The sequence below is a fragment of the Pelodiscus sinensis genome, chromosome 10, assembly GCF_052426305.1.
Source record: "Pelodiscus sinensis isolate ZL-2025 chromosome 10, ASM5242630v1, whole genome shotgun sequence".
NCBI classification, from domain to species: domain Eukaryota; kingdom Metazoa; phylum Chordata; order Testudines; family Trionychidae; genus Pelodiscus; species Pelodiscus sinensis.
The window spans coordinates 56,337,635-56,358,734 of NC_143061.1; the positions used below are offsets into that span (position 1 = coordinate 56,337,635).

At 43.4% G+C, this 21,100-nt stretch overlaps 1 protein-coding gene across 8 annotated transcripts in view; it reads right to left on the reverse strand.

Moving 5' to 3' along the window:
• The window catches only part of FARP2 (FERM, ARH/RhoGEF and pleckstrin domain protein 2), a 126,767-nt gene that overhangs the window by 78,802 nt on the left and 26,865 nt on the right, over positions 1–21,100 (reverse strand). For all 8 annotated transcript variants that reach the window (XM_089780955.1, XM_006110623.5, XM_075937161.2 and 5 more), the window contains 4 exons: positions 8,403–8,507; positions 6,947–6,989; positions 2,570–2,648; positions 267–364 (listed from right to left, as the gene is read on the reverse strand). In XM_089780955.1, coding sequence (XP_089637081.1) covers positions 267–364; positions 2,570–2,648; positions 6,947–6,989; positions 8,403–8,507 — 325 coding nt within the window. The remainder of the gene's footprint in view (positions 1–266; positions 365–2,569; positions 2,649–6,946; positions 6,990–8,402; positions 8,508–21,100) is intronic.

A 21,100-nucleotide genomic window follows, 5' to 3' on the forward strand; every position in this document is an offset into this window, starting at 1 on the left:
TAAGTACAAACACTTGAAAGTGGCCTCTGTTCCAATCCCATGACGTTAAATAGTTGGGGATTATCCAGTATGTCAAAGGTTAAAAATTAACCAATTTAGGTTTTTTAAATAAATATTACTTATGAAACAAAAAATACTTGTTTTAGGGTTTTTTTTTTTTAAATTATTGACATGCAGACAAATGCTTTGTGTGTGCTGACAGATAATCTAGTTTAAGTTTAGCAGTGGTGACATCAGCTGAGGCTGAGATAAGCCAACATACTAACACTGCAGAAGATGAGAGATGATCAGAGCTGCTGTGTTGTCACTGCAGGTTAGTCGTTCCTCTGCTAAGTCTCTCTTGATTTGTAGTGCAAACAGATACCTAAAAAGGAAGAGTGAAGAGTACAAATTGTTTGACGAGCCACAGACAACTCCTCACCTCAGCATAACTTACACAATAAACAGCTTCTAAAAATATTTTTCAAAAAGGTACATAAAATTAAAAAAGAAGTAGATAACTTAGCTACTTCAAATCCCTAACCAATCTGGCCAGATAATACAATTTAAGTGTGATGGTGTCAACTGCCATGGGGAAATCAAATGAACAGGCAAAGCTGAGGTCTTTGAAAAGCATGCCTCACTACAAAGCAGATTTTAGAAATTTTTTTCCAACCTCAGGATTAGATCTTGATTATGGTTCAGAGGGTTTCATCAGCCCACACAGTGGAGGAGGTGCATAGCTGTTAATATCTTATTAGAAAATGCGACGAGGAGTCCTGTGGCACCTTATAGACTAACTGAAGTGTAGGAGCATAAGCCTTCGTGGGCAAAGACCCACTTTGTCAGATGCAAAGATGTGGTCTTTGCCCACGAAGGCTTATGCTCCTACACTTCAGTTAGTCTATAAGGTGCCACAGGACTCCTCGTCGCTTTTGCAGATTCAGACTAACATGGCTACCCCTCTGATACTTATTAGAAAATGTGACAGGTTCAGGCCAGATGGCAATAAGAAAGTAACAGAAAGCAGGTATAGTAGCCCCAGGCTAACAATGTTCCTGTTTCCTTGGCTACCAAACAAGGGTTAAATAAGACACCTGGAAGCAATCGACAACCTGTTAGAATCAGGTGATGCGATTTAATTAAGTCACCAGGAGGCAATCTAGAACCTCCCTAGAAGCAGTGGAGACCCTTAGGTTTGATTGGGACACCTGGAGCTAATCAAGGACCAGCTGGAACTGGTTAATCAGTTAAAGGGCACACCAGGAGCAGTGGGGGAGGATGCACGTCCGGGAGCAGGAACAGTAAATTCATTGTTAAGTATCAAGAGGAGCCAAAGGGCAATGAGAGCCTTGCCTGGAGAACAGCCCCTTTGGGTCCCAAAATATAAGGAAAGTACACTGCTACTAGAGGAGGAGAGATTGAGTTAAGAAATCTAGTTTGTTGCCTTCACATCCAGAGAGGCCACTAGAGATTAAGAAACTTTTCCTCTCTTTTTCCCCCATTATGCCAAGGATGACTGTGGCTAAATCAGACTATAACTTGCACCTGAAGTAAAGTGATGAAACTGAGAACTGTAGTTAGCCACTGAGGTGAGCAGTTTAAGACCAGGAGTTGCCATTTTCAGACGGCTAATACTCAGCTTACCACTACCCAAAGTGCAGTACCCACTATGTGAAATCAAAAGGAGAGGAGGGAAAAAAATCAAAGGGAAGAGAGGAAGAGGAGAAGGCAGAGGTGGTGAGATCTGTAAAGAGGTGGGAATAATCAGGAAGGAGAGATGGAGCCAGTTGGAGGAGGAGGAAGACAGCTGCTAGGAGGCTGAAGAAAGGTGTGGTGAGAGCCATGAGTGATGTATAAGATTGCTATGATACTAGGAAAGATCTGTTGCAGGAAGATCTCAAATCACACTACCTGTTGATGATGATGGGACAGCAGCAGGGTACATTTACAGATAGCAACATGCTTACAATATAAATTATTTACCAATTGTTTAAAAAATGGGTAAGTAAAATACGAAATATGGCAATAATCAGGGCTTGCCAAGCGGCGGCGAGCCCCGCTTGCTAGCCATGCGGTTTGGCACGCTGCACATGCACCGATTACGCTGCGGCACCATGATGGCTTAAAATCTACTCACCCCGGGGCAAGTAGATTGACTAATTTGTTGAGCCCTGGCAATAATCATAACAATAGAAGTGGTCACAGATGAACTCTACTAACCTATTGAACTCTTACAATTTTCCAATTAGCCATTTACTAAAACATTTATTGATCACTTAATCCTTCTAGAAACATTTATAAATTCACAATATTTATAGAAGAAATGGTCAACTTCCTCTTTCTATGGTAACACACTGATAGGTTTGGGAGGCAGAAAATGCCCTGTACCATTATCTATTCATGCAAACCTTGACTACTTTTCTAGCTACAAGCATCATCCAATAAAAATGCTCTCCCACCTACCCTAAGAGCTAACCTTTATTTTTGTAACAGGGAAAATATCCTCTTTGGTGAGCTTATTTCTATATTCCTTTTATTTACATATTTTAACAACTAATGAACACTAATTACTTGGAACAATTTTTACCTGGTATATTCCTCTTGCAGCTGACCAGGGTCAGGAGGAAAAAACTTTACAGCTAGACGAAGCATTGTATTCTTTGGTCCTATGGCAAAATTAATTATACAAACATAAATATCTCTATAACGACATTTGCATTAAGTAAGTTTAGACAGTGTATGGACATCTCATGTGCAAAACAGCTACAATATTAGTCTTTTATTCTGAAAAAACTTCTAGAATGTTTTATGGATGGAGGAATGCGCCAGCCCCTGGTTCCTGAGCTGCAGGAAGTAGTTGAGAATGATGCATGCTCAGGTGAGCTACCAATCTTATCTGGAAACAGTAAGCTCTTGGAATGTACTAAGGATAACTTTGTGTGTTTGGCACCAGGGGAACAGAAACTTTGATTAAGAGGAACTGGTAGAAAATTTAAAAGTGAAAGGCAATTTGGGTGAAAGGGATCCTGAAGTGATCCTAGCAAAAGGATGCAGCAAGAGCAGCAAAATAAGAACAATGGACTTAAAAATAAAACTCCAGACTTGAACAAACTCAGAGAACTTGTAGATAAGGTCTCATCTGAGGAAAATCTGAAGGACAAAGACATTGAGGAGAGTTTCTCAAGACAACAATAATAAATGCACAACCGATTCCAATGCAAAGGAAAAAAGATAGGACGACCAGTAACAGGCCAATATTGCTTCAACAGAAATTGTGAGAGTCAAAAAGGAATCCCACAATAGTGGAAACATATAAATTGTGGAGTATAAAAGAACAACACAAGCACACAGGGACAAAATCAGAAAAACTAAGGCACACAAACTTTTACCTAGAAAGGGACACAGAAGGCAGTTAAAAGAGGTTCTTCAGGAGCTCAGATGTGAAACTGTACAATTACTAACTATTGTATTCAACTTATCACACCAGCTTCTGTACCAAATGATTGGAGTACAGCTAACACTGACACCAATATTTTAAAAATGCTCCAGAGGTGATGCCGGCAATTAATGGTAAGCTTAACTTCAGTACCAGGCAAACGTATTGAAACTATAATAAAGAACAGAATTGTCATATAAAAAGATGAACATGATTTTTTGGGGAAGATTTTGTAAAGCGAAATCAGGACTCAACAATCTACTAGAACTCTTAGAGGGATTCAACAAGCATATGGATACGGGTGTTCTAGGACAGCAGTTTTCAACTGCTGGTCTGCAGACTGGTGCCAGGCTATAGAGGCTCCGGGGGCCAGAGCTGAGGTACACCAGCCAGCAGCTCCCCTTCCCCCCCGATGTGGAAGAGCGGTTCACTGCACGGCGGGAGGGCCACACGGAGGGTGACGTGGCAGCCTTAGAGCAGCTGCGACCCAAGCAGCAGTACTCAGCTGAAGGCTGGGAGGCAGCGCAGGGCTAAGTGAGGGGGTGGGGCAGGCATTGAGGGCTCCAGGGGCAGGGCAAGTGCTGGGGGACTCTGGAGGTGGGGCTAATATTGGAGACTGGGGGCTGGCACTAGGAGGGACTCTTAGTGGGGGGCTGGGTGCTATGGGGTTCTGGACACAGGAGGCTGGTACCAGGGGGATGGATGGTGGGGGACTCACACTGAGGCATTTGGGATGGGGGGCTGGCACGGGGGGATTGAGTGCAGAGGACTCAAGGGTCAGTGGCTGGCACTGGGGGATAGTGGAGGGGTGGGGACTTGAGGGGGTAAGGCTGGCACTGGGGGGGCTTATAGAGCCAGAGTGTACTACAGCCCTGGTCCCAAGAGCTGCCAAGAGCCTGCTTCAGCTGCTTCAGCCGCCTGCCACATGCTGACTGCTGGAGCTGAAGCCGGCTGTTCGCCACAGCTCTGGGAACCAGGGCTTTTGCCAGACCAGTAACATTTTATTTGCATTTTTTGTTATTTGCATACTGACTATGAAAATGTGCAAAAAATGTTGCCGGTCTGCCAAAAGTTTGCCAGTCCGCGGTATAAAAAAGGTTGGGAACCACTGTTCTAGTAGATATAGTTTACTTGGATTTTCTGAAAGCCTTTGACGAAGTTCCTCACCAAAGACTCTTAAGCAAAGTATGCTGTCCTAGAGGGAAGGTTCTCTCGTGGATAGGTAACTGGTTAAATTAATAAATGGCCAGGTTTTAGACTAGATAGTGGAAAATACTGGTGTTCCTCCAGGGTCTGTACTTGGACCAGTACTATTCAACATATGCATAAATCTGGAAAAAGGGGAAAACAGTAATGGCAAAATTTGTAGATAACTGCAAATTTTGCAGTTGATGAGTAATTTGTAAGTCCAAAGCAGACTGTGAAGACCTATAAAGGGATCTCACAAAAGTGGGTGACAGGGCAATAAAATGGCAGATAACTTCCAATAAATGCAAAGTAACACACGTTGAAAAATATAACCCCAACTAGACATATAAAATGATGGGGTCTAAATTAGCACTACTCAAAGATCTTGGAGTCGTTGCAGATAATTATCTAAAAACATCCACTCAATGTGCAGCAAAAGCCAAAAAAACAAACAGAATAATGGGAGTTATTAATAAAGGGATAGATAGTAACACAGAAAATATATTGCCTCTGTATAAATCATTGGTAGGCCCACAACTTGAATCCAGAGTGCCGATCTGGTCACCCTATCTGAAAAAAAGGAAAAAGTACAGAAAAGAGAAATAAAAATTGTTAGGGGCATGGAAAGGCTTCCGTATGAGGAGAGATTTGTAAGACTAGGACCTTTCAGCTTGGAAAAGAGACAGAGAGATATGACTGAGGTCTATAAAAATCTTGACTGTTATGGAAAAGTAAATAAGGAATGCTATTTATTCCTCAGAAAACACAAAAGCAAGGCATTATCAAATTAAATGAATAGGCAGCAGGTTTAAAACAAACAAAAGAAAGGCTTTTTTTCTCATGCAAGTTGCAGTGGGACAGGTCCAGGTTGGATATTAGGAAAAACTATTTCACTAGGAGGGTGGTGAAGCACTCGAATGGGTTACCTAGGGAAGTAGTGGAGTCTCCATCCCTAGAGATTTTTAAGTCTCGGTTTGGCAAAGCCCTGGCTGGGTTGATTTAGTTGGGACTGGTCCTGCCTAGGGCAGGGGGCTGGACTTGATGACTCCTGAGGTCTCTTCCAGCTCTATGGTTCAGTCTGTGGAGGATGTTGTGAACATACACATGCAGCCACAATTTTGACCACAGATATAACTGAAGCAAACTTAGAACCATTAACTATTATCGCTGAGACCTCAGGGACGATGGGTGAGGCCCCCCCCCAAAAAAAGAGAAGGGCAAAAAAGGATCTGCATAATTAAAAACCTGTCAGCCTAACTATAGTATCTGGAAAGATACTGGAACAAAATATTAAACAATCAATCTGTAAGCATCTAAGAGGATAATAGGATTATAAGGAATAGCCAGCATGGATCTGACAAGAGCAAAATCATGCCAACCTAATTTACTTCGCTGACGAGTTTATTGGCTTATTGATAGGGAGGAAGCAGTAGATGTGAAATATCTTTTTTATTAATGATTTGGGTAATGGAGTGAAAAGTGTGCTTATAAAATCTGCCAATGACATCATACTAGGAGGCATTACAAATTAGGGATGTGAAAATGTAACCATGTACATAGTTATCTGATGAGCTGAAGCTCATCAGTTAACCTTCACGGTTACATGCAGGCTCCCAGTATGCATGGGGAGCAGGGGAATAGACTGCCCCGCCCCCCTGACATGGGACCATGTAACCGCTGAAATTTTCAACAGTTATACATTTACTTAAATGCATTTTAACATCCCTAATTTTAATCAGTCTATTCTAACGGTAGAAGATCTTGTTCTTTAATTCCTGGAAGGCTGTTGGTCTGAAAGTCTGGTCATGTCTGATTCTCACATCACACTGTTTGGGCTTACAGGAAAAACAAAACCATTCACTGATCATTGACTTGACCATTGAGCCAGTAAGTTCCTAAAGTATTAGTAATGGCTTTTACTAGAATGCCTGGGCTAATAAAACAAGTTCTCTCAATATTTCTAACTTCACATATAAGAAAGATATATTCACATATATAGAGGACACCCTTTCAGGAGATCACTGGCTCTTGAATGATGGGTGACATGATCTGTTTTACATAAAGCATCTTCAAGTTATGCACACTGATATTTATAAGCAATTTTCATAAAGCATGGGAGGGTTATGACATGTGTTCTAGAAAATGTTGATGCTATTAGAGGGCTTGAAACCATCTTTAATGTTTGAGTTTGTAGATCTATGTTGAACCAACTATACGTGGTAATAGCAAGCACAAAACCAGCAAACCTGACTAAGAAATCAAGTAACATCTATGAAAAGAAACCACATTAAATTCATGAAAATTAAAGGAAAACTCTTTAAAAATTAAATATGTACTTACGTCGTACTTGTTTAATTATAGGTTTCATAGGCTCAAGCCAAATCTGGAAGTGAGACAAAAGTTGAAAATATATTAATACCCATATTCAAATGCTGCATATATGTTGTAAAACACCAAAATCAAATTTAACTGTACGCAAAACTTACCAAATGAGTATGTATTTCTTTCTCCCTATTTCATGGCAATAGCAGAACAACTTTTTCTATCACCAGTTAAACGAACACACTTAGCCACAAAACTTAAAGTAGCCCCCCCAGGTATATATAAACAACAAAGATATATTGACAAAAACGTTGTGATAAGTATAGTGATACATTTCCTTTGTCACTCTATGGAAGGAATCACAACAGAAAAGGAGCAAACTGTGCTACCAGTGCTGAAAGGAATGGGAAACAGAACCATAATGAAACCACATAATTGCACACAAACATGAACGTGTGAGGAATTTGAGCAGATCATATATTCAGATTCTTAGCTTTCCATGTATGATGAAGGCTAAGCGCCAGCCCTCTCCTTTCCCTTCTATATTACACCTGGCTCACTTAACTATGGTGATGCAGAGCTTGACTAAAGAGAGTGACTCCAGAGTTTTCCACTAAATTATTCCTTTTTTTATAGCGAAAGGAAGCATGATCCCCAACTGTCAGCAGTTTTACTGACTATGCCATACAGGGCTTTTTTGTAAACATTTTTGGAATTATTTTTCAAAGAACTACCACCATTATAAACATTGAAAAAAACCATCAACAGCAGCAATGAAAGACATCAAACCAGACCAAATTACACCTACGTAACGTGTGGGAACTCTACATTTTGCACTACTTAATTTTCACAGAGGGAGGGTATCACATGTATGAATTTTCAGACAAAAACAAATAATTCTAAATATATGGGGACAGCATACACGAAATATAAAACCTTCAACATTCACAGAATATATACACTGAAGCTACAATACTGTGTAAAGAGAACAAAAAGTCAGTGTATGGTCACACTCCCTTTTCATAAAACCCAAAGTTGGTAAAGAAGCCATTCAAACAGTTCCTATTTGTCCGATGTAAATTTTAGGAAAGGAAAGGACTGAGTTCAAACAACACAAGCAGAATAAGGAAGTACAGAAAAAAGAACTGGCAATATCTGGGATGATAACCCACAGGATTTAAATAATACGATAAAAAACCTTTATAGTAGAAACATCAATAAGTGGATAATTCATTATTTTGGAGTAGAGGAGGAGCAAAATTAATCAGATTCTTTTCCTATGTATCATTTTAAGTTATATATTTTGTGAAGCAGTACATTGACATAATTCATTGATTGAACCAACTTTATAGTCACAAGTACACACACATTCACTGGAAGACTTTTCTATGGGATTCCAAACTTCTTCTGAAAGTCAAGTGGCAGCATTCATCTAAGCCTTTTTATAATATATGGATCAGGAACCATTACTTACCCAGTATGACTGGATGTTCTGGAACTCAATTCCAAAGTAGTCAGATTCAACCAAATTCAAATGCTTATAAATCTCTGTCAGCAGTGTCTGGCCATAGCTCTTTGACTGGAAGAGTAAAAATAAAAAGTACAGTGATTTTAAGTAATTAATTCAAATTAGTTTATTGCAAAGTAGAAACAAGATATTAACTTTTAAAAGACGTAGAAGAAATATTTCAAAATGTTTTGTATGATTGATCACTCATACTACAACAGCATTTTAAAGACCCAACCAGCATTAAGCTATATATAAACAAATGTAACTCAGTTAAAATCATCAGTGGGTATTTCAATAAATCAGCACAAATTTTGCTGTGTAACTTGGAGATGAAGGTGCAGAGCTTAGAATGTTCTAGCCCTCTAATTTAGTGCACCTGAAGGAGGAAAGAAGAGAGAGTTTTAAATCAGAGCAGCTGAAGACCAGTTCAGCTCCTGGACATAAGTTATAACATCTGAGGATTGCTTTAATTTACTGGGTTTGCATAGTCCTCTACAGACTTTTAAGCCATCCGCAGTGACCAGATTGCCACACTTCATGCCCCTTCCTATTCCAATACGCTACAGGAGGCAAGAGAGGGGTAGCACAGAGTTGCCTATGCTGAATGAGAATTCATCCTTAACAAGGGAATCCTCAAGCTGGCAATCTGAGTAAGTTTTAAGTCCCTCTTGTATTTCCAGAGTAATACAATGGGACTTAATGAGGTCAAAAATATGGCCTCTAATACATATTTTAACAACATTCACAGGTTGCTGGTCCACTAATGAGCTGAAGGACCCTCTCAGAAGTCCCTCACTAATATAGCCAGAATGTCAGCTTTCATTTTTTAAATCTCTCTTGCCTTTTTTTTGCAAGGACAGCTGGGGGGGGGGGGGGGGGGACCAACAACTCATGGTTGATAAGATCTTAAGGTACATGGCACCTGGGCTCCACATCTGTGTCAGAAAGCTGTTGAAAGTTTAAAGAGTTCATCTCTCTCACATATGCTTTCTGTAAAAAGTTAATTTGTGACAACCCAAAGAATCAGCTCCCTAACCTTACTCAATCTTTATGCCAGTTTTGCACATGAGATGCAACAACCCTGGATAAAAGTTTTGTGTTAAGTGGGAGAAAGCAGCAAAATTTCACAAGCAGCACTTTGTTCAAATTCCGAACATACATTGCTGTCGTATCACTTTGTAAAACACTGCAATACAAACTAAAAGAGAAATGGAAACTAAAACCACGGCCCCCACCATCTAATAAAAAAGGAATTTCCTAGCAAAAACATTTCTAATTCTCCCCTTCTGTTTATGTTCAAGGCTCAATGATAATGATCAGCTTCTCCTTCAGTCTAGCTTTCAGCAGGTAATTCTGGCATTATGAAGGAGAATATCCAATATGCCCTTGATAAAGTATGTTTACTGGAAAATCTCACTATCAAGTCTAAGTTGAGTATGCTAAAGGAACTTCTATTACTCAAAGAACTCACATATACTTGAATGAGTCAAATTCCTGGACGCTCATATGTTTTTATTTTTCCCATCATAATGGAAGAGAGAGTATTTTAATTAATACTCCTTACTGAAATGGAAAACAACTTCTGAAATATGTGCTTACTGGTATGTTAATATGGTAATCAGTTTTATTTACTCAGTGCATTTGCATATAACCAATTCACATTAAGTACATACTTTGAAGAATTGTTAAATTATCTTGTTTCTTGTGTCTCTTAATCAGTAGGTTTAATAGCTAACAAGAAACTAAATTCTATTTAAAAGAAGCTAAAATCAAATATAGTTACTAATTATAGTAAGGAGAAATACAGAGGATTATTGCTAAAACATGTTGTTTTAATATCTTTGTTTTCAAGTTTGCCCCAGTATAGGAGACTCTCTTCAAAGCTTAGAAGGGCACAATCATACTAAAATCTAGTAAATTTCCAAACAAAAATATAGAAAATGTTCAGGTACTAAATCTGTCCCTGGCCTCTTGTCTTTTTAAAAAATAAATTATTTTCTTTTTTTCTACTTCCAAAATACTTCTCTGCATCTTGTGTGAAAGACATTCACAGGGGAAAAGTGACCAACTTAACTGACTGTACAGGGGAAAAAAATCCAATTTATAAATTATAAAGCCACTTGCATGGATACAAAATTGGTATCTGCACCTGCAAAAATCATTCACAGATATCCACATCCACAAATGTGGATGCAGATACTTGTGGCTATAAAGCATGTATCTGCAAATCTGCAGGGTTCTAGACATAAAAACTGTATATCTACATCCACATCCCCAAAATGAGCCCCAGATAGCCATAGATTTGCAGGGCTCTAATTATATAAAGTACTAGGGCAGGGGTTCCCAACCTTTTTCGGTCCCCGTACCTCTGTGGCTTTTAGTAATCCTTCCTGTACCCCCTCCCCTATTCAATATGAAAGGAAATAAATTCTAGACTCTAGAATCCACAACTTTTTTCACTAACACTACTACTTTTGGAATATTTCAGTTAGGATAATCTAGTTATTTACCAAATATTCCCCGTGCCCCCTTGACAAGCTTCTCGTACCCCCTGAGGGTTCACATACCCCAGGTTGGAAACCCCTGTACTAGGGTAACATCCTTACGCCAGCCCTCTCTCATCACAGCAGCTTGGGGCCAGGTGAGAAGTGCCTCTCCATGGCTACTGTGGCTCCAGCAGGCACAGCCAGGGAGGAGCACATGAAAGTCCAGGTTCATCTGCCCCTATACTCCCCAGCCAGTGAGAGGAATGAGGCAAACTGTGCCCTTTCCCCTCACTCCCTGACAAAGAAAAGTCAGCAATATCCCCTTACAAATTGGAGGGGTGAGGGAGCTTCAGCCCCCTTCCACTCTCCCTAAAGGGCACCTTGGGGTTAGGAGGCTCAGGGCTGGGGTAATCCTGGAGGGCCTTTCACCTGCCTGGTGATTCTCTTTTCTGTTTGGTTTTATGAGAAGCAATCACATTCCAAGCACAGACTATTTTCCTGGCACAACCAAACTCACAGCTTGCTTTAAGTTACAGGAGGAAGCTGTATACCAAATGTAGTGGCCCTAGCTTTTACTGCTTAGGAGGAGTTCTTGAACAGAAAGACATACAGACTCTCTCAAATATATAGTAGACAATCAAACTGTTAAAGATGAAAAATATGGATAATAATATTTCTCATCTTTCAATTACAGTAGTCCTTGAGTTACTAGCAACAGTACTAAGTAGAAACCCAGGTAGAAATGTTATATTTACAAAGAGTAGTATTAAGTAATGTGTTGTTAAAAATGAATTACAAAGCCTAACAAAGTATTTCATTATTCTTTGTTTCATGTCCTGTGGGAAAATTTTGGATGGGAGAATTTGATTTATTTTCTCATGTTTGCTGCATTTAACCATTTTACAATTAATCTACCAAGATACAACTCTGCTGTTTGATTAGATTCCTAAGTTTTCTGATTTTGTTAATTTCAAAATTAGATTGTTGTATTTTCAATTTCCTCTTAGTTATGCCTACGTAAGAACTGCACTAGGCAAGTTCTCAAACATGTTCTAGAATGTGCTTAGAATTTTGTAGTGTAGGAAACAATATATGAATACATACTGGATTCTTTAAAGGTCACAAACATTTCAAAAGGAATTCCTCATTACTGCACACATCCAGTTCTGAAATTGTCACATTCCCTGTACTCTGCCAACAGTCTACTACAACTAGTATGACTAAATTATAATAAAACTTAATAAAAGATCTCTGTAAAAAAAATAAAGTGGCAGGTTGATCAAAGCACATAACCAGTGCTTCAGCTATAGACACAATCACTTACTTTTAATAATAAAATTCATATTCCAAAAAGAAATCCAAGTAGAGCAAAATTTGCTCAGGTTTGAAGAGATGATGTAAAAGAGTAGTTGATTAGCCTAGGCTTATTGGGTGTTTGAGTCCACTACTCCCCCTTCTTCCCTACCCGGTGCCACCTCTACATCAGAAGCAGCAATGTGGGGGGGAGGAGGGGAAGCAGAAGCCAATGCCTGGGGGAACCAGCTTAAAAGCCGGTTCCCCCTAGCACGGCCTCTGCAATGCGGGGGGGGAGTGAGGCGGCAGAGGTGCAGCAGCAGTGTAGCTGTGCCTTTTAAATGACTACATTTAAAAGGTAAAGCTGCTGTGGTCTGAACCCAGAGTGAGCCAGGACTGCTTCAGTCCTGGCTCATGCCAGGTTCCAGATCTACCCCCACTGCAGCTCTGCAGTTTAAATGTAGTAGGAGATGGGCTGCCTGCATGCCCAGCTTGTTCTACATTTAAACTGCAGAGCCACAGCAAGCCCCTTATCAACTAATCATGTACTCAATACAAATTAGTCATTTACTCCCTACTTCACATCCTTAGAAGGCAGCAAAGCTTCACAGGTGATTAATCAGCCCCGCCCAGTCAGAGGCTCAGGTCTCTGTGCAAGGAGCTCACTGTCTGAGCATCACCTGTGAATCTGTGCTGCCGCACAACTGGAAGAGGCATTCAATGTCCAAATCCTGCAAATTTCTCATCATAGGCCCAAACCTGGGTTGACTTCAGTGGAAGTTACAGGTGCCTAGCCCTTCAGGATTTGGCATTACATGGGCCAAATTCTGCCAAGCCTAAGCTAGTACCATGGCAATTGTATGCACACACTGGCTACGTCTAGACTGGCAGGATTTTCCGGAAATGCTTTTAACGGAAAAGTTTTCCATTAAAAGCATTTTTGGAACAGGGCGTCTAGATTGGCACTGACACTTTTCCGCAAAAGCACTTTTTGCGGAAAAGCATCCGTGCCAATCTAGATGCGCTTTTCCGCAAAAAACCCTGATTGCCATTTTCGCGATCGGGGCTTTTTTGCGGAAAACAAATCTGTGCGGTCTACACTGGCCTTTTTGCGCAAAAGGGTAGTGGTGGTTGGAGACTCTCTTCTGAGGGGAACGGAGGCGCCCATCTGTCGCCCTGACAGTTCATATCGAGAGGTATGCTGTCTGCAAGGGGCCCGTATCCGAGATGTTATGGAAGCATTGTCGAGGATTATCCGGCCCTCTGACTACTACCCCATGCTACTCATCCATGTGGGCACAAATGATACTGCCAGGTGTGACACTGAGCGGATCAAGCGTGACTACAGGGCTTTGGGAGTACAGGTGAGGGAGTTTGGGGCGCAGGTGGTATTCTCTTCGATCCTTCCTGTCAAAGGTAGGGGCCCGGGCAGAGAGAGGTGCATCCTGGAGGTGAATGCCTGGCTGCGAGGATGGTGTCTCCAGGAGGGCTTCGGCTTCCTTGACCACGGGGTGCTCTTCCAGGAAGGACTGCTTGGCAGAGATGGAGTTCACCTTTCCAGGAGCGGGAAGGCCTTGTTTGGACACAGACTGGCTAACCTTGTGAGGAGGGCTTTAAACTAGGTTCGACGGGGACAGGTGAGCAAAGCCCACAGGTAAGTGCTGAATGTGCGGGACTGGGAGATGGGTTGGAAATGGGAGGGGACTACGGCCTACAATGGCAAGGAAAAAGGAGGGTCAGGGCACAACAGGGAGGCAAGATCAAATCAGTATCTTAGATGCCTATATACAAATGTGAGAAGTATGAGTAATAAGCAGGAAGAACTGGAATTGCTAACAAATAAATACAACTATGATATCATTGGTATTACAGAAACCTGGTGGGATGGGACGCACGATTGGAATGTTGGTATGGAAGGGTACGGCTTGCTCAGGAAGGACAGACAGGGGAAAAAAGGGAGGAGGGGTTGCCTTGTATATTAAAAATGTACACACTTGGACTGAAGTGGAGATGAACGTAGGAGATAGCTGTGTAGAGAGTCTCTGGGTTAAGCTAAAAGGGGTAAAAAATGAGGGTGATGTCATGCTAGGAGTCTACTACAGGCCACCTAGCCAGGTGGAAGAGGCCTTTTTTAAACAATTAACAAAACTATCCAAAGCCCAAGATTTGGTGGTGATGGGGGACTTCAACTATCCAGACATATGTTGGGAAACTAACACAGCGGGGCACAGGCTATCCAATAAGTTTCTGGACTGCATTGGAGACAACTTTCTGTTTCAGAAGGTTGAAAAAGCTACCAGAGGACAAGCTGTTCTGGATTTGATTTTAACAAATAGGGAGGAATTAGTTGAGAACTTGAAAGTGGAAGACAGTATGGGGGACAGTGATCATGAAATAATAGAGTTCATGATCTTAAGGAAAGGTAGAAGGGAGACCAGCACAATTGAGGTAATGGATTTCAGGAAGGCAGATTTTGATAAGCTCAGAGAACTTGTAGGTAAGGTCCCATGGGAAGCAAGACTGAAGGGAAAAACAACTGAGGAGAATTGGAAGTATTTCAAAGGGACGTTGTTAAGGGCCCAAAAGCAAACAATTCCACAGTGTAGGAAAGATAAATATGGCAAAAGACCAGCTTGGCTTAACAAGGAGATCTTGCATGATCTCAAAATAAAAAAGGAGTCCTATAAAAAATGGAAACTAGGACAAATAACAAAGGATGAATATAGGCAAGCAACACGGGAATGCAGGGGCAAGATTAGAAAGGCAAAGGCACAAAATGAGATCAAACTAGCTACAGGCATAAAGGGAAACAAGAAGACCTTTTATAAATACATTAGAAGCAAGAGGAAGACCAAGGACAGGGTAGGCCCACTGCTCAGTGAGGAGGGAGAAGCAGTAACAGGAAACTTGGAAATGGCAGAGATGCTCAATGACTTCTTTGTTTTGGTCTTCACCGAGAAGTCTGGAGGTGTGCCTAACGTAGTGAATACAAGCAGAGAGAGGGTAAGTTTAGAAGATAGGATATACAAAGAACAAGTTAAAAATCACTTAGGAGAGTTAGATGTCAGCAAGTCACCAGGTCCTGATGAAATGCATCCCAGGATACTCAAGGAGCTGATAGAGGAGGTATCTGAGCCTTTAGCTATGATCTCTGAAAAATCATGGAAGACAGGGGAGATTCCAGAAGACTCGAAAAGGGCAAATATTGTGCCCATCTATAAAAAGGTGAATAAGAACAACCCAGGAAACTACAGACCGGTCAGTTTAACGTCTGTCCCAGGGAAGATAATGGAGCAGGTAATTAAGGAAATCATATGCAAACACTTGGAAGGTAATAAAGCGATAGGGAATAGCCAGCATACGTTTGTGAAGAACAAGTCATGCCAAACTAATCTGATAGCTTTCTTTGATAGGATAACGACCCATGTAGATAAGGGAGAAGCGGTGGATGTCATATACCTAGACTTTAGTAAGGCATTTGATACGATCTCGCATGATATTCTTATTGATAAACTAGGCAAATATAACTTAGATAGGGCCACGATAAGGTGGGTGCATAATTGGCTGGATAACCATAGTCAGAGAGTTGTTGTTAACGGTGCTAAATCCTGCTGGAAAGGGATAACAAGTGGAGTTCTGCAAGGGTCCGTTTTGGGACCCGTACTGTTCAATATCTTCATCAATGATGAAGATATTGGGATAGAGAGTACACTTATTAAGTTTGCAGATGATACCAAACTGGGTGGGGTTGCAACTTCTTTGGAGGATAGGGACATAATTCAAAATGACCTTAGCAAGTTAGAGAAATGGTCAGAGGTAAACAGGATGAAGTTTAATAAAGAGAAATGCAAAGTGCTCCACTTAGGAAGGAACAATCAGTTCCATACATACAAGATGGGAAGCGACTGTCTAGGAAGGAGCATGGCGGAAAAGGATCTAGGGGTCATAGTGGACCACAAGTTGAATATGAGTCAACAGTGTGATGCTGTTGCAAAAAAAAAAAAAAAAAAAGCAAATATGATTCTAGGTTGTATCAACAGGTGTGTTGTAAGCAAAACTCGTGAAGTCATTCTGCCGCTCTACTCTGCACTAGTTAGGCCTCAGCTGGAGTACTGTGTCCAGTTCTGGGCGCCACATTTCAAGAAAGATGTGGAGAAATTGGAAAGGGTACAGAGAAGAGCGACAAGAATGATTAAAGGTCTAGAGAACATGACCTATGAAGCCAGGCTTCATGAACTGGGCTTGTTTAGTTTGGAAAAAAGAAGATTAAGGGGGGACATGATAGCGGTTTTCAAATATCTAAAAGGGTGTCACAAGGAGGAAGGAGAAAATTTGTTCCTCTTGGTTTCTGAGGACAGGACAAGGAGTAATGGGCTTAAAGTGCAGCAAGGGAGGTTTAGATTGGACATTAGGAAAAAATTCCTAACTGTCAGGGTGGTCAAATATTGGAATAAATTGCCAAGGGAGGTGGTGGAATCTCCCTCTCTGGAGATATTTAAGAACAGGTTAGATAGACATCTGTCAGGGATGGTGTAGACGGAGCTTGGTCCTGCCTTGAGGGCGGGGGGCTGGACTCGATGACCTCTCGAGGTCCCTTCCAGTCCTATGATTCTATGAAAAGTTTTGCGAACGGGAGCAGCACAGTATTTCCGCAAGAACACTGACAATCTTACATGAGATCGTCAGTGCTTTTGCAGAAATTCAAGTGGCCAGTGTAGACAGCTGGCAAGTTTTTCCAGAAAAGCGGCTGATTTTCCGGAAAAACTGGCCAGTCTAGACACAGCCACTGAGGGCAAAACGGGCCTCTATGTACTTCAGCTGTGATGCTGTAGCAATGTTTCACAAAGTGGCTCTGTGAGATTAACAAATCTATTCTTCTGAAGAACTGTTAGACTTCTAGAAATAATTCTCATTAGACTTTAAAGTCATCAGTGCCCAATGATCTTTCTTGAAAAAATAATAAATCTTAGAAAGCTGGGCAAATGAGAGGAAGAAGACATTGGCTGGGAACAGGGGTGGCTTCCCTGAGCCTGATACGGAGCCATTTTACCAACGGTTGTGCCCTGGGGCAGGGGACTGGAGTGCAGGATTTGGGTTGTGACCTGGAGCAGGAGATTGGCATGTGGAGTCTGGGAGGGGGTATGTGTGCAGGAGCGAGTATGCAATGGGTTTAGGTTGTGGCCTGGGGCAGAGGTGCAGGAAGTAAAGCAGAGGGCTGGGGAGTTGGGGCCAGAGTCCCAGATGCAGGTTGTGGCTGGGAGGCACTTACTTAGGCGGTACTGCTTGCTAGCCCCTAATGTGGCTCCTGGTTTTTATATGTACAAACACGGTTGCGGCATGGGAAAGCCATGGAATTTTTACAGCATGTTGGGGGAGAGGGGGCAGGAGAAGACTCAGGAAAAACCAAAAACAAAAAAAGGTTGAGAATTGGTGGTCTACGGGTACATCTAGACTACAGGGTTTTGTTGACAGAAGTTTTGTCGACAGATTCTGTCGACAAAACTTCTGTCGACAAAGCGCGTCTAGACTACATCAAGCCATAGACAAAACTATTTGCTTTGTCGACAGAGAGCGTCCAGACTGCAGGGCGCTCTGTTGACAGAAGAAAGTACCCGGAACTGCTTTGCCAGGTCACAGGGGCAGCATGTACTTCCTTGTTCTGCTGCCTGCACACACACCCCCAACTAGCCTTTGCTCTGCTGCTACAGCTGCCTAGAGGGATAGCAAAGGTTCTGCAGTGCCTGTTTGGAGTGCCCTGCTTCCTGGCACAGCACAGCAGTGTGGGGTTGGTTTTTTTTTTTAAGGTTTTTCGTAACCTTTGTTTACCATGGAGCGAGAACTTCCCCTGGGCCAGGCGCTGGCCCCACTCCACAGTGCTTCAAATGCTGCTGCAACTGCATGAGACTATCATGCTGTTAATGCCTGGTCTGGAACCTGAGCCCATACTGGAGCCCCTCCTTCAGGATGCAGCAGCACTGTTCCTGCCTCCAAACTTTTTCCCGGTCAGGCGATGTTGGAGGATGGAAACAAGTACGGACTGGTGGGACCGGCTCGTAATGGAGCAGTGGGATGATCAGGCTTGGCTCCAAAACTTCAGGATGCGGAAGTCCACCTTCCTGGAGCTTTGCAACTGGCTTGCCCCCACCCTGCAATGACAGGACACCCACCTGCGCCCTGCCGTCCTGCTGGAGAAGAGGGTAGCTATTGCCCTCTGGAAGCTGGCCACTCCTGATAGCTACCGGTCAGTGGGACAGCAGTTTGGTGTGGGGAGATCGACTGTAGGTGCTGTGTTGATGGAGTTAAGTCCCTTGGAAACGGGGGGAGGGCAGTCCGTAAGGGGACTGTAACCAAAAAAGGGTGGATGGGGAGCAATGGAGGGGAGGTGGTGGAGGGATCCTGTGTCTTACACCATGATACTACTGGGAGCAATCACTTGGGGAGGGGGTTCTGGGTTCTTGGGGGAGCGGATGGTCGCCAAAGGACTTGGGCAACCCCTCTGACTTCATAATCTGTGTGTGTTTGTGTCTATTTTTGCAGGTGGTGAGGGCCATCAACTCACAGCTGCTGAATCGGATTGTCCACCTCGGAGACCTAGACATGATCATGGCTGGTTTTGCAGGGCTGGGATTCCCAAACTGCGGAGGAGCGCTCGATGGAACACACATTCCCATCCGTGCACCACCCCATCAAGCCGCCCGGTATATCAACAGAAAAGGGTACTTTTCCATTGTGCTGCAGGCCCTGGTTGACCACCGTGGACTATTTACGGACCTATGTGTGGGGTGGTCGGGCCGGGCACATGATGCTCGGATCTTCCGCAATTCACACCTGTACGAAAGGCTGCAGACAGGAACCTTCTTCCCCTAGCGAACCTCTGCTATCGGGGACGTAGAGATGCCGGTCTGCATTGTGGCCGATGCGGCGTATCCCCTCATGCCCTGGCTTATGAAGCCATACACAGGGCATCTGACCCCGAGCAAGGAAGTGTTTAATGCACACCTGACACACGCCCGTTTACAGGTGGAATGCGCATTTGGCTGGTTGAAGGGAAGGTTTAGGTGTCTGCTAACTCGACTTGACATGGGGGAACACAATATCCCAGAGGTGGTGGCAGCATGTTGCATCCTCCACAACCTGGTGGAGAGCAAAGGGGAAGCCTTCCTCCCAGGTTGGGGTCCAATGGCTGAATGAATCAGGCGGGGGTTTGCATCCGGGAGGCTCTGCATGAGCGCTTCTCAGCTGGAGCCCTATGACTCCCCAAGGTATCCCCGATGGGGTCTGTGGGCCTTCCCCCATCCCAAAACCTTCCCTCCCACAATCCATCCCTGCATCAGCCTCTGAACAGTTAAGGCGCACACACCATGTTAAACTTGAAAAATATGTTAATAAAGAAGTAACGTTAAAACTTAGATCTGTTATAAAAAATAGAATTGTTTAACAACTGTGAAAAATAAACTTTTTTTTTTAAACTATTAACTTGTGTTGATAACTGTGGTAGGAGGGGGGATTTCAACCTGGAGGGAGCGAAAGGGGATTTCCAACATGGAGTGAAGGAGGGAGGGAGGGAGGGCAGACAACTTAAGGGTAATGGCGGCCCCGCCTGGGCCGCAAGGCTTTGCCACCCCTTGTCCGTGGACCCTGCCGTCCTCGGGCTTGAGTTGGGGCTGACAATGACTCTGCTCTAGCGGGGGGGGGGGGGGGGGGGGGCAGGGCTGGAGGGGTGGCAGGGGCTGAGGGAGAGGAAGGGGTGGCAGGGGCTGAGGGAGAAGAAGGGGGGTCAGAGGGGGCTGAGGGGGAGAACGGGGGGTCAGAGGGGCTGGAGCTGGATGGGCAGGAGTCCCCCCCAGGGGGAGAGGACCTGGCACAGCCAGGGACTCCCGGACGGTGGCACACATTGTCCTCCACTCTGGGAGGAAGTCCTGCAGCAGGCGAGTATGCCACCGAGCCTCCTCCCTCGCTCTTTCAGCCATGGTCTCTTGCATTTTGGCCATGGTCCCCTGATGAGTCAAAAAGAAAATGCCTGTTTTGAACCTAAACAAAGCACAAGCAACACGTTTAAACCTCCCTCCAAAAGATTAATCTCACAAATCACACTAGTGATGACCACTTGTTGCCTGTGCAACTTGACAGAAGCCTAAAGAATCATAGAGCTGGAAGAGACCTCAGGAGGTCAGCAAGTCCAGCCCCCTACCCAAGGCAGGACCAATTCCATTTAAATCAACCGAGCCAGGGCTTTGTCAAGCAGAGACTTAAAAACCTCTAGGGATGGAGATTCCACCACCTCCCGAGGTAACCCATTCCAGTGTTTCACTACCCTCCGAGTGAAACAGTTCTCCTAATATCCAACCTAGACCTCTCCCACTGTATCATTAGACCACTGCTCCTTGTTCTGCCACCCGTCACTATTGTGAACAGCCCTTCTCCATCCTCTTTGGAACCTCCCTTCAGGAAGTTGAAGGCTGCTATCAAATCCCCCTCACTCTTCTCTTCTGCAGACTAAACAAACCCAAATCCCTCAGTCTCTCCTCACAGGTCATGCGCTCCATCCCCCTAATCATTTGGTCGCCCTCCATTGGACCCTCTCCAATGCATCCACATCCTTTCTATAGTGGAGGGCCCAGAACTGAACACAATACTCCAGATGTGGCCTCACCCAAGCTGAATAAAGGGGAATAATCACTTAGGGTGTGTCTAGACTACATGGCTCCGTCAACGGAGCCATGCAAATGAGGTAGGACAACAAAGAGAAATGAAGCGGCGATTTAAAAAATCGCCGCTTCATTTAAATCAAAATGGCCACTGCACTGTGCCAATCAGCTGTTTGTCAGCACAGTGCGGCAGTCTAGACGGGGATCTGCGGACCCCAGAGCCCTTTGTTGACAG